Source organism: Chiloscyllium punctatum, chromosome 32, assembly GCF_047496795.1.
Source record: "Chiloscyllium punctatum isolate Juve2018m chromosome 32, sChiPun1.3, whole genome shotgun sequence".
Taxonomy (NCBI): domain Eukaryota; kingdom Metazoa; phylum Chordata; class Chondrichthyes; order Orectolobiformes; family Hemiscylliidae; genus Chiloscyllium; species Chiloscyllium punctatum.
The window spans coordinates 57,605,493-57,619,858 of NC_092770.1; the positions used below are offsets into that span (position 1 = coordinate 57,605,493).

Below are 14,366 nucleotides of genomic sequence, written 5' to 3' on the forward strand. Positions count from 1 at the left end.
TGCCTACCTTTTACATGAACAATAGCATTGTACATCACAGACTGCAATTTCCTAAATGTTGGGACACCTTCTCTGGGTAATACAATGTGCTTTATGGGGTTGTATGTTTGATCTGAAATAGCTTGGCCATTTTGAAAGCAGTCATGGCAATTGGTAGATCGGTTTGTCTGTCTGTCTACTTGTCTGCCTATTTGTTTATATGTGTGCCTGTCCATCCATCTACCTATTTATTTAAATCCATTTTATATATCTATCTTATCTATCTATATCCAGCTTATGTGCCTAACTTCATCTATCTAATCTATCTAAACTATCTATATCCATCTTATGTACCTATATTTATCTAGTCTATCTCTATCTAGATCCATCTTATGTATCTATATCTATCTATCTGCTCGCCTATCTAATTGCCTTTCTGTCTATTGAGCAATTGATCTTCGCACCAACACACATTGATTGGTGATATCTCTGCCTGCTCGTTAGAATCTTGCCCCAGCATTCTCAGATTTCAGATACTGAGCCGTGATTGTACTCCCTACTATGGTCAAGTTATTTTTTTACATAAAAATGTCTGGGGTAATTGAAATGGTTTCAGATGAGTGAGAGTTATTGCAAACAGTGCCACTCTACCCAACTCCCTGTCCCAAAGAAATGTGCAGCATGTCATTGAAGCATGTCTTCTGCTTAACTTATCAAATAAATTAACTTTAACACACTGAACAAATTATAAAAAACAAAGTCCATTCACTTAACAAGTTACAGCCGAACAAGCACACAAACAATGGTGTTAGAAATAGTAGGATACGTACAAGGTAGGCTTCAGTTAAAGCAATGCTGCAGTCAAAGGTGCTCTCTTTTAAATAGAGACTGCATTATGGCCATAGAGAATTCACAGGATGGTAAAGGGAAGGAAAGCTGTAGTTTTAAGGAGAAAATTGAGATTCAGGATCTATTTTATTTAGCAGAGAAAGCTAAATGAATTAACATTACAAGAACTTTTGACTGTGTCTCCTAATCAGAAATTCAGTGGAATGTAATTGTCAATTTAAAAGTATCACTTTGAGAGTGAAGATTGATGTTAAGATAAGCAACATATCTGAGGTTAATAAAAAATGGGATGAAATGTCATTGCATGTATCCACTGCATCTCTTATGGACATATTGAAAAAAATATATAAATCTCCATCATTTTGCTTTTGTGTACTGTTTCTCTTGAATAAATCTGACTTACACTTTTAGCCTGCATACATTGATCTAACTGGTATTCTCATTGGAACAGATTGAGATCATGGTGGTTTCCTTACATCATCTCAAATGAACCATGCTGTGTAATTTCAGGAATGAAATGGGAAATCTGGACACACTCAAAATATACCAGTGTGCAAAATTCAGTCTTCAATAAAAACTATCTTTTTATCAAGTGACGTAATTTGAGAAAAGATCACATCAAAAGAAAATATTTTTCATCAAAATATAAAAGATATAAAACCATTAAGCAGGATCGCTTCCCCAAAGGACAAGGCCCTATTCCTCTTCCTTACTTCTTTGCATTATATTCCTGTTGACGATTTTTAGTCAGTAGCTCTGAGTAGTCAGTTAAATAGGAAATATTAGCAGTCAGATAACTAAGTAGCTCAGCCTCTTCCCTTTCACTCTCTTTTCCTTTAACCCATAAGTGTTTTCAGAAGCACGCCCATAAAATAAAGTTCCCAGAAGCTTCTTGCCATCGTTTGGAGGTGGCTTTCTCCTCAATGTATACCAGACACGCCTAATCTCTTGCGTTATGAAGTGGGCCACCTCTGCTTCCTGAGATGGCCTCTCGTGGATGAACTGTCTCATGTCTCCGTAAGACAGAATGACCACTGACTCAAAGAGATTGATCAGGACACAGTGCATCACAAAAAGAAAGCACATCAGATAGATGCCACCGATAACCTTGCTGTAGGTAAACTCTGTGTTGTTAAAATCGCCAATGTGATAGGACAAAACGGTCTGTGCTGCATGGATCATGGTATTGAAATTCTTATCAAATTGACCAAACAGCAGGTAACCAAATGATATAAAAATAAGGGAATACACTGCCATGATAATGGCCAGGGAGCAAATAGCGGGAAGGCTTATAAAAATGGCCTTCTGGGCCAGGCGCACAGCGTAAAGGAAGCGTGTGTACCTGAGAAGTTTCAGTGTGGTGGTAAAAATGAGGAATGTGACATTGAACCTGAGTAGTTGATCCAAAGCAGCAATAACATGAAAAGCAATGAAAGTGTTTGGGTTGTTCTTATAGAACTCCAGCATATGCTGTGACAATATATACTTGGCCACATACAGGACTATGGTCACCAACAGCAGCACGGTCATCACCAGGCTGCCAATGTTCTTCAGACTCTGGAAATACTTGTATCCTTTCTGCCTTATTTTCCGACACTCGTCTATGACAAACAGGACAAACAGAGTGATAACTAGGACGCTGAGCAGAATCCAGTTTTTCTCATGTCTCTCGAAGAGCCTGAGAGTGAAAGGTTTCACCACCAACTTCTTGTTGACCACACCAAGAGGGGCTATCTCCAAAATCAATGAGACGGTACAGAACAAATCAACGTTTGCATTGTAGATAGTGGTCTCAGTGATGATAGCCCAGGTACTTCTATCAATCCAGCTATTGTTCTGGAGAGCCACAAATCTTACCAGTGAATCCTGTAAGCTTTTTGGGGAGAAGTAGAGGGAGTAACCTCCCAGTGGATACACATGATATATCCCACGTGAGTGGTATAACCAAGGGGAATCTATTCTTTCAAATATCCAGCCTGTGTAATCCAGTGGGTGCTGCACCGGCACAGCTCCTATGGGCTGTTGCCAGGAGCCATTGTAGTTCCCGACATTCTGTTGGTGGACATTAAACAGGGGCCGACACCGATGCTTGTTCAGGATGGTGTTCAGGACACTGGTTTTCCAAAAGCAATCAACTGACCCATGTTTGGATCTGACCTGACGCATCCTTGGCAGGCCCAGGATAATGGAATAGGCTTCAGACAAAAAGGCTGGATTTGAGTTTTCGTGAATAAGTGGCAGGAAAGTGACACTCATCCAGGTGTAGAACTGTTGGACAGTGTTCACCTTCTCCAGGTCCTGGGAGAATCTATTCTTAATGATGCAATTGTAGTAGTAAGCGTTGTTGTAGTCTGTGGAGCACACCAAGTACAGGATGAGTACAAGGAAAGCAATGTGCAACAGGAAACCCTTACAAAACACAAAGGCTTGATGTCTGATGGTGCCTTTTTTTCTCGTCAATATCAGTTCATCACCCTCCAGCGGTCTGTACGGCTTGCGAATGTGGTCCTCTGATCGGACACAGTCGGGGTCATTCTTCGGAAGCAGGTCTTTGCTGATCTCCAATGTTTGGATCCCTGTGGACCAGTCTAGATCCTGGGGGCGCCGACGTCTTAAGGCAAACAGAGCAGCGAAGGCCATGATCTTAAGAGGCTGCAAGAGGAAGACACCCTGGATGAAAGAAACGATAGAGGCCATGAGCCAAAGCCAGGAGGTCTCAACACCATACGAGAGGCCATATAACACAATAAATATAGAGGACACTGCAGAGATCAGGCACACAAGGCACCAAGCTAAATATAAGAGGCACTTTGACAATATGACACTTGCCTTGTTTTGTGAGTCAACATTTCTGGCAGGTTTGCCAGGTTGGCCTTGTGCCTTCTTGCGCAGTGTGGCTTTCTTTTGACGAGAGCGCCCCATTTGTTTGGGCTTAATTGAGCGTATCTTTTTCTCTTTGGTCACCTTGCCAGTGCTCTCCTCTCTGATAATCTGATTGGCCTCAGACTCTGGGACCACACAGTTATCTTTCTCTTTTGCCGAGGGTCCTAGGACGCTGTCTATACCCGCCATGTAGGATAAAAGGTCATAGTGCTCATTGTCTGACGTCTCTGTCATTTCCTTAGGACTTTCTTCAGGTTCACTGGCCTCTTCTTCCCTCTCATACCAATTCTTCAACCTCTCCCTCAAGTTGTTTGGATTCATGTCAGGGTTTGTAGATAGGCTGTTAACAGTGCCTTGGATTGCTTCATGTTCTTCACCTTCTTGGGTAATCCTTAAAGTAGTGCCTTTTCTCTGTGCCAATATAAACAGTGTAGATATTAACATTTCCACTGGCACCATCACCAGTGCACTTTCCATTCCAATCACCAATGATCTCACTAGCTTCTTCAGATAGTGTTCCGCCTCCTTTTTTTGGAACAGCATGAGGCTGAGCAGTAGGCTGGATAGCAACATGGTCAAACAACAGGACAGCCTCTGAATCCGGGTGAAGGTCTGGTCGACGTCGTAGGCAAAGACGGAGAACCACAAGTGTTCTCTCTCAATCTTACTAGATGTCTCAATGAAGAAGACATCCTTTCTCCTCAGCAAGCTTTCAGGGTCGGTGACGGGATAGGTCCTGTGCAACAGCCCATCCCCTTTCATGGTCCCTAACCACTTCCTACAGAAGAAATGCCAGCACTGTTTGGTGAGCACGTTTTGCACTTTCACCCTGCTGAGGTACCAGGTTGGTGAGATTCCCACATTGTTGTGCCAGACCCTGATGAATGTGAGCTCACCTAGGTCCTCTTTGGTGGTGAGCAAGAAGGTGTCCACGCTGTTTCTCCTGAAGCACTTGTGGTCTGGATGGTAGAGAAGGTGAACTTCGCTCTCCACAGACTTGCCAATCAGAGTGAAAAAAACGTCCGCTGTTGTCCCAGCATCAAGGCGACCCCCCGTGTAAAATGTCACGAGGTAGCATCCCTCATCACAGGGGTCATTGTCAAGAAGAATGATGATCTGTTTCTTGTCGCTCATCCGCTTCCGCCATGCCCACCAGAGCAGGATGGCATAGATGAACAAAATGATCAGAACTGTAATCAGCGTCACCAGGTTGGTTGGCAGAGTCTGAATAAGTTCGCCAATTTCCAGAAGATCAATAATTTCAGGCAACACCAGAACACTGCCAGTGAGGAACCAGGGCACCTGCACATTCAGGGCCCTCTTGCTGGCACGCTTGCCACCTCTCTTACAGATACAGTGCACTCTCTTGTTGCTAGTGAAAGGACCGACCGTACAGCTTGAAGAATCCCACTTATCAGAATTACCTTCGAAGGTCAAGCAGCTTGCAACAAAAACTGAGACATTGAGCCCAGCTTCAATGATTAGTTGAGGGTTTGGGTACTTTGTCTCAACAGTGACGGTGATGTAGGTTTTGCTGCTCAGTTCAGTCCCATTCTTCTTGAAGATCTTGCTTGGAATGCTGATGATGTAAGGATTCTGCACAAAGTTGTTTCTGTGACGATCCGGCCCTGAGCTACATTCTGGAATGGTATGTTTCTGTGCTAGACTTGTGCTGGAGACCCCCACTCCAGAGTAGATGCTGACGGTGTAGATGGGGTCAATATCTGCAAATAACTGCAGCAAGACGAGTTGAGCAGAAGTGGAGGTCATGGTGACCGTGAATTGGCCTGTGACCACGTCACTTCTGCGAGGGTCAACAACCAATTTGATGGGCTGAAGGGACACAATGTCCCTCCTGATCATAAAAGACTCCACTTGTTCAGGGAGCAAGGTGTGCACAGTTCCATTGCTATCCTGGAAGATCATGTCGAAGCTGGTGATATCTGTAACAATGCTCAATGCCTTCCCAAGCCAAGGTAAAGGATTCTCTTCAAACTTATAAAAGACAGTAGAGACCGACTGAGGGGTTACAGAGATCTTTCCCAGCTCTGGGTAAATGCAGTTGGTACAATCTGTGTCAAGACGAAAGGAGTCCTCCACTTTGTCCATGTCAACTTTTTTCATGGTTATTTCCCATTGTCTGGTCTCCATCAAGGTATCCCTTTGCCCCGGCACTTTGCGCTGAGACACTGCTTCAGTCAGGATTTTCAAGGTGGGGAAGATGGTGGTGGTCACTTTCTGTTGGTCTGTGGTTAGCGGGACCCCTTTCTCAGTGCCTTCAGTTGGGAACTGGAAGGAGAAGGCAGCCATCACGTTGGAGGCTGCTGTTAGGATACTGCAGGACAGCTGCTCAGTCTGTTCCGATGATATATGGTCTTCAGTAGTGTAGTTTAGCAGGACAGAAGCCAGTTCCAACAATTTGCGGATGGAGAGGCGCTGGGTCTGTTGGCTGACCTGGGCTGGTACCTGCGTTGCCTGGAAAATTGTGGCGGATATCTGGTTGATAAGGTGGGATGATGTGACAGGAATACTGGTGGAGATATTGACCAAAGTTTTTCGCAGCCTCTGGATCCTGGGAATGTCCCTACCCACAAAACTGTGAATGTTTAGCTCCGAAGCGATTTCATAAAGCAGCTTGTTGGCTTCTATATAATGTGTCTCATGGAGCAGAATGGTCAATGGTGCTGTCGCTCCTTCTATATAATTGGACAACTGGTCCACCAGAGATTTCTGGGCTGCGTCAAGTGGGAGCTCATATACTTTGACCCTCAGGTACACCTTTGTGTAGGCACCACGGCTGTCAGTCACCAGCACCACGATAACCAGCTGGTGGTCACCTGAAGTGCTCCCCACTGGCAGCTTAAATGGATGGTTCTTAGGACTGAATCCAAAATACACAATGGTACCCAGAACATTATTATTCAGACTGTCAATGCTGCCAGTCTGATGGTAGGTTTTTGCAAACACCGTGTAGCTGAGGGGGAGATCACTGTCCTCGAATTTCAAACAAGTCAGGGTGAATTGAGTGTAGAGCGCCCAGCCCTGTTTTGGGTTGATAATGCAATGTCCTCCCCTCGGAATAGAATTGACGTAGAAACGATGCCGGCTGATGCTGTAGGAACCAATGGAAGTAGTTACTTTCAGTTCAAGATTATACCATCCATCAGCCAAGTGTTCTAAGGACATAGGGTTCAGAGACACATAAGGCAATGTGTTCCCTGTGGCGCTATCAATTGCCCAGTTGACCAAGATCTCGGAAACAGCGCTCTCTGAGAGCAGGCTCCAGCGGTACTTCAGCTTAATGGACCTCGGGCAGTTGGAGCAAGTCCCGTTCAAAATGAAGCGTTCAGTGGTAATCAGGTACTCCCGACAATTCTCAATGCAGGCTATAGACATCTGGGGCACGAAGCCAGAGTGCACAGAAATGGTTTGGTCAAAATGACTGGTCCTCGTATCTTTCTGAACCACCAGTCGGAAATAGAAGTACTTTTTGACAATGAGCACATGGGCAGGGATGACCAAGGTATCAGGCTTGGCGGAGTTCCATCTCAGGTCTGGGTTGCCAGGGTGACAGTACTGGTTCTCAGAGAGTGTCATGGAGCTATAGTCGGTAAATGTCATGGTGCAGTACCAGGAGAAGCTCAGCCCGAGGTGTGGATCGGGAGAGTCCGGGTCAGCGCTCTGGGAAGCATCCAGCGTGATGGTATCCTCCACACTCACCATTCTGTAAGAGCCTCCAGAAATGACAGCCAGCAGCTCACTCTTAACCACCTCCACCACAACCTGGCGTGAGTTGTTGAGAGATGGTAGAGTGGGATCTGTAGTGTATATGGTTACGTTGAAGACGAAGACATAGTAACCATAGTCCAGGCTGTGAGCAGGCAGTTGAAAGGTGGCTGTGCTGGTCCGTACACTGGGTGGGAGGGTCACACTTACATTCAGGTTTGGTTGAGCATCTTTATCTGCAATGCTGTAGACCTTCCAGGAGATGCTCACCGAATTAATCCTATCGCAGTGCAAGCCCGAGTCTCCGTAAACCGTGAGTGGGGTGCCTCGGGGGCTCCGGATGACAGTGTCAGGGGGTGGTGGGTGCTCGATGCTGGGTAAAGGGAGCTGGCAGCCGGCGAGCTGGCAGAACAGAACCGACTCTCGGCTGGCAACTCGGTAACTGCCCAGCCTGGCCCGGAGTCTGAGCACCTTCTCCCCGGCTGCCCTGCAGCTCACCTGGGCCAGGAAGCCCCTGTAGTCCTTGGGGTCGAAGGGGAGCTGGACCTGGGGGATATAGCTGGCCGGGTGTGCCACCTGCCGCCTGTAGGTGTACAGACTGACTGTACTGCCATAGGCCAACTCAAAGGCCCAGGCGCAGTGAGTGGCCGGGTGCTGATGACGAATGAACCAGACCACGTTGGCGAGGAGACCCACCTCAGTGGGGCCATTGTTGTACAGGAAAAGCTCCACATCCAGATCCTCCAGGGAACTGTACACAGTCGCCCCTAGGTTCAAGTAGAGCTGGACGGTCAATGTGTAAAGGCTGGGGCTGTTGTAATCGATCTGGTAGAGATGGCTAACATGATCGCCCCTGGAGAAAATTAGGTGCCTGTTCCTTCCAGCGGGAGTGTTCATCCTGCTGTAGTAGAGAATATTATCTGAGCTCACGTAGTAGAAGGTGGTTCCTTCCATGGTGGCATTGAGGGTGAGCGAGACCCACTGGTGGTGGCTGAGGAAGCGCACCATGCCCTCCTGAAAGATCACGCCGTTCTGTGTGGCCCCTGGAGGGCGACTGACCTTCAGCAGCAACTGGGCCACGCACCTGTCCTGCCGGTGGGACGGGCATCGGCACAGCTCGCTCCCAACAGCCTTCGGGTGGTAGCTGAGGCGCCAGGGCTTCTGCCCTCTGGGGTGGACGATCAGCCGGTAGGCCAGGAACCCGTTGTCCGCCTGCAGTCCGTGGCCCACGCTCATCCTCAGGCTCGGCTGGAGGGGGCCAGACTGGGCACTGAGGAGGTGCATCAAGTCTGGCTTCACCACCAGACTGGCTGTGGAGGAAGTGCTGGGACCGCCAGCCATGCTCAGGGTGCAGGTGTACTGACCAACCTGCGGGTACATCACCGGGCTGGAGTACAGGAAACTCTGGGAGCACTCGGCCTCTTTCCCCGGGGGGTAGCTGGCACCCTGGATGTGGGCGATCTGCCCACTGGCGAGGACGGTCTCGTTAGGATGGGCTTCGGGGCACAACAGTCTGTAGCCCCAGGACGGGCTGTTCAGATTGGAGCACCAGGCCAACTCCAGGTCCTGGAAGGTGACTGGGGCCTGGTCAGAGTTCAGGGGGAAGAAGGTGAGCTGCAGCTTGGTGCCAATAACAGTCAGATTCTGGTAGAGGCAATTGGGGCAACTGCCAGAGGTGTAGCTGACAGTGATAGGGGTGTCAGGGGGCACTTGGCGAAGGACCTGTTCCCCAGACCATTGGGTGGAAACAGCCAGGATTCGCTGGTTGATGGACCAGGAGAGGGTGGGAGGTGGGGAGCTGGTGTCAGTGCCTGGGCTGGATCGATAGCTCACTTTGATCGAGTTCGTCCAGAGGCAGGTATACCGGAGCGGGCTGTCCCCAGTGTGGCTCACATTAGAGGGACACGTCAGGTGGACGGGGGGAAGCGGCAGAGACAGCGCTGGGGAGAGGAGGACAAATCCGAGCCACAGAGGCAGCATCACCGGGCAGAGAGAGCGCTGGGCCCGGGGGATAACCGCCACCACTAACACCCCGGCACACACACCCTCCACCCGAGGGCACGGACTGTTTGAACAAACAAACAATCCCCCCACCCACACAACCCCCACCAGAGAAAACCCTGGAACCTGCTGCTCGAGCCTCAGGAACACGCGACACACACCAAACATCGCGAATGCACCGTGATCAAACACACACACACCCTGAACAAACCCCCACACACCCTGATCAAACACACACACTATGATCAAACACACAAACACACTCTGATCAAACATACACACACACACACTGATCAAACACACACACTCTAATCAAACACACACACACTATTCAAACAGACACACACTCTGATTAAACACACACACTAATCAAACACACACATTCGGATCAAACACACACGCACTCTGATTAAACAGACACACACACACACACTCTGATCAAATACGCTCTGATCAAACACACACACACTGATCAAACACACACACACTCTGCTCAAACACACACACACTCTGATCAAACACACACACACACACACACTGATCGATCAAACACACACACACTGATCAAACACACACACACTCTGCTCAAACACACACACACTCTATTCAAACAGACACACACTGTGATTAAACACACACACACTCCGATCAAACACACACACTGATCAAACACACACACACTCAGATCGCTCAAACACACACAAACTGATCAAACACACACACTGATCAAACACACACACTGATCAAACACACACATACTGTGATCAAACACAGACACACTCTGATCAAATACACTCTGATCAAACACACACACACACACTGAACAAACACACACACACACACACTGAACAAACACACACACACACACACACACACACTGAACAAACACACACACACTGAACAAACACACACACACTGAACAAACACACACACACTCTGATCAAACACACACACACACACTGATCAAACACACGCACACACTGATCAAACACACACACACACTCTGCTCAAACACAGACACACTCTATTCAAACAGACACACACTGTGATTAAACACACACACACACTGATCAAACACACACACACTCTGCTCAAACACACACACACTGTGATTAAACACACACACACTCCGATCAAACACACACACACTGATCAAACACACACATATTCTGATCAAACACAGACACGCTCTGATCAAATACACTCTGATCAAACACACACACACACACAGATCAAACACACACACACACTGATCAAACCCCCACACACACACTGATCAAACCCCCACACACACTGATCAAACCCCCACACACACTGATCAAACCCCCCCACACACTGATCAAACCCCCACACACACTGATCAAACCCCCACACACTGTCCCTGATCAAACACACACATACTCTGATCAAACACACACTGATCAAACACACACACATTCTGATCAAACACACACACTGTCTCTGATCAAACACACACACACACACACTCTATTCAAACAGACACACATTCTGATTAAACATACACACACTCTGATCAAACACACACACACACACACTCTATTCAAACAGACACACACTCTGATTAAACACACACATTCGGATCAAACACACACGCACTCTGATTAAACAGACACACACACACACTCTGATCAAATATGCTCTGATCAAACACACACACACTCCGATCAAACACACACATATTCTGATCAAACACAGACACACTCTGATCAAATACACTCTGATCAAACACACACACACACAGATCAAACACTCACACACACACTGATCAAACACACACACACACACACACTGAACAAACACACACACACACTGATCAAACACACACACACTGAACAAACACACACACACACTGATCAAACACACACACACACACACACTGATCAAACACACACACACACTCTGCTCAAACACAGACACACTCTATTCAAACAGACACACACTGTGATTAAACACACACACACTCCAATCAAACACACACACACTGATCAAACACACACATATTCTGATCAATCACAGACATTCTGATCAAACACACACACTCTGATCAAATACACTCTGATTTAACAGTCACACACTATGATTAAACACACACACACTCCGATCAAACACACACACTCTGATCAAACACACACATACTCTGATTAAACAGTCACACACTCTGATTAAACACACACACACACTGAGCAAACACAAACACTCTGATTAAACAGTCACACTCTGATCAAACACACACACACACTGGTTAAACAGACACACACTCTGATCAAACATACACACATTCTGATTCAACACCCACACACTCTGAGCAAACACGCACACACTGATCGAACACAAGCACACACACACATACACACACACAGATTAAACACACACACACTCTGATCAAACACACACACTCTGATCAAACACACACATACTCTCATCAAATACACTCTGATCAAACACACACACACACACTGATCAAACACACGCACACACTGATCAAACACACACACACACTCTGCTCAAACACAGACACACTCTATTCAAACAGACACACACTGTGATTAAACACACACACACACTGATCAAACACACACACACTCTGCTCAAACACACACACACTGTGATTAAACACACACACACTCCGATCAAACACACACACACTGATCAAACACACACATATTCTGATCAAACACAGACACGCTCTGATCAAATACACTCTGATCAAACACACACACACACACAGATCAAACACACACACACTGATCAAACCCCCACACACACACTGATCAAACCCCCACACACACTGATCAAACCCCCACACACACTGATCAAACCCCCCCACACACTGATCAAACCCCCACACACTGTCCCTGATCAAACACACACATACTCTGATCAAACACACACTGATCAAACACACACACATTCTGATCAAACACACACACTGTCTCTGATCAAACACACACACACACACACTCTATTCAAACAGACACACATTCTGATTAAACATACACACACTCTGATCAAACACACACACACACACACTCTATTCAAACAGACACACACTCTGATTAAACACACACACTCTGATCAAACACACACACACACACTGATCAAACACACGCACACACTGATCAAACACACACACACACTCTGCTCAAACACAGACACACTCTATTCAAACAGACACACACTGTGATTAAACACACACACACACTGATCAAACACACACACACTCTGCTCAAACACACACACACTGTGATTAAACACACACACACTCCGATCAAACACACACACACTGATCAAACACACACATATTCTGATCAAACACAGACACGCTCTGATCAAATACACTCTGATCAAACACACACACACACACAGATCAAACACACACACACACTGATCAAACCCCCACACACACACTGATCAAACCCCCACACACACTGATCAAACCCCCACACACACTGATCAAACCCCCCCACACACTGATCAAACCCCCCCACACACTGATCAAACCCCCACACACTGTCCCTGATCAAACACACACATACTCTGATCAAACACACACTGATCAAACACACACACATTCTGATCAAACACACACACTGTCTCTGATCAAACACACACACACACACACTCTATTCAAACAGACACACATTCTGATTAAACATACACACACGCTGATCAAACACACACACACACACACTCTATTCAAACAGACACACACTCTGATTAAACACACACATTCGGATCAAACACACACGCACTCTGATTAAACAGACACACACACACACTCTGATCAAATATGCTCTGATCAAACACACACACACTCCGATCAAACACACACATATTCTGATCAAACACAGACACACTCTGATCAAATACACTCTGATCAAACACACACACACACAGATCAAACACTCACACACACACTGATCAAACACACACACACACACACACACTGAACAAACACACACACACACTGATCAAACACACACACACTGAACAAACACACACACACACTGATCAAACACACATACACACACACTGATCAAACACACACACACACTCTGCTCAAACACAGACACACTCTATTCAAACAGACACACACTGTGATTAAACACACACACACTCCAATCAAACACACACACACTGATCAAACACACACATATTCTGATCAATCACAGACATTCTGATCAAACACACACACTCTGATCAAATACACTCTGATTTAACAGTCACACACTATGATTAAACACACACACACTCCGATCAAACACACACACTCTGATCAAACACACACATACTCTGATTAAACAGTCACACACTCTGATTAAACACACACACACACTGAGCAAACACAAACACTCTGATTAAACAGTCACACTCTGATCAAACACACACACACACTGGTTAAACAGACACACACTCTGATCAAACATACACACATTCTGATTCAACATCCACACACTCTGAGCAAACACGCACACACTGATCAAACACAAGCACACACACACATACACACACACAGATTAAACACACACACACTCTGATCAAACACACACACTCTGATCAAACACACACATACTCTCATCAAATACACTCTGATCAAACACACACACACACACTGATCAAACACACGCACACACTGATCAAACACACACACACACTCTGCTCAAACACAGACACACTCTATTCAAACAGACACACACTGTGATTAAACACACACACACACTGATCAAACACACACACACTCTGCTCAAACACACACACACTGTGATTAAACACACACACACTCCGATCAAACACACACACACTGATCAAACACACACATATTCTGATCAAACACAGACACGCTCTGATCAAATACACTCTGATCAAACACACACACACACACAGATCAAACACACACACACTGATCA

The 14,366-nt window shown here is 46.2% G+C and overlaps 1 protein-coding gene across 1 annotated transcript; it reads right to left on the reverse strand.

The window, feature by feature from the left end:
- Positions 1–1,538: 1,538 nt before the first annotated feature.
- On the reverse strand, positions 1,539–9,606 carry LOC140457811 (polycystin family receptor for egg jelly-like). The gene has a single exon (XM_072551429.1). It carries the CDS (start codon positions 9,604–9,606, stop codon positions 1,618–1,620), a length of 7,989 nt encoding a protein of 2,662 aa, XP_072407530.1. The 3' UTR covers positions 1,539–1,617.
- Positions 9,607–14,366: the final 4,760 nt, after the last annotated feature.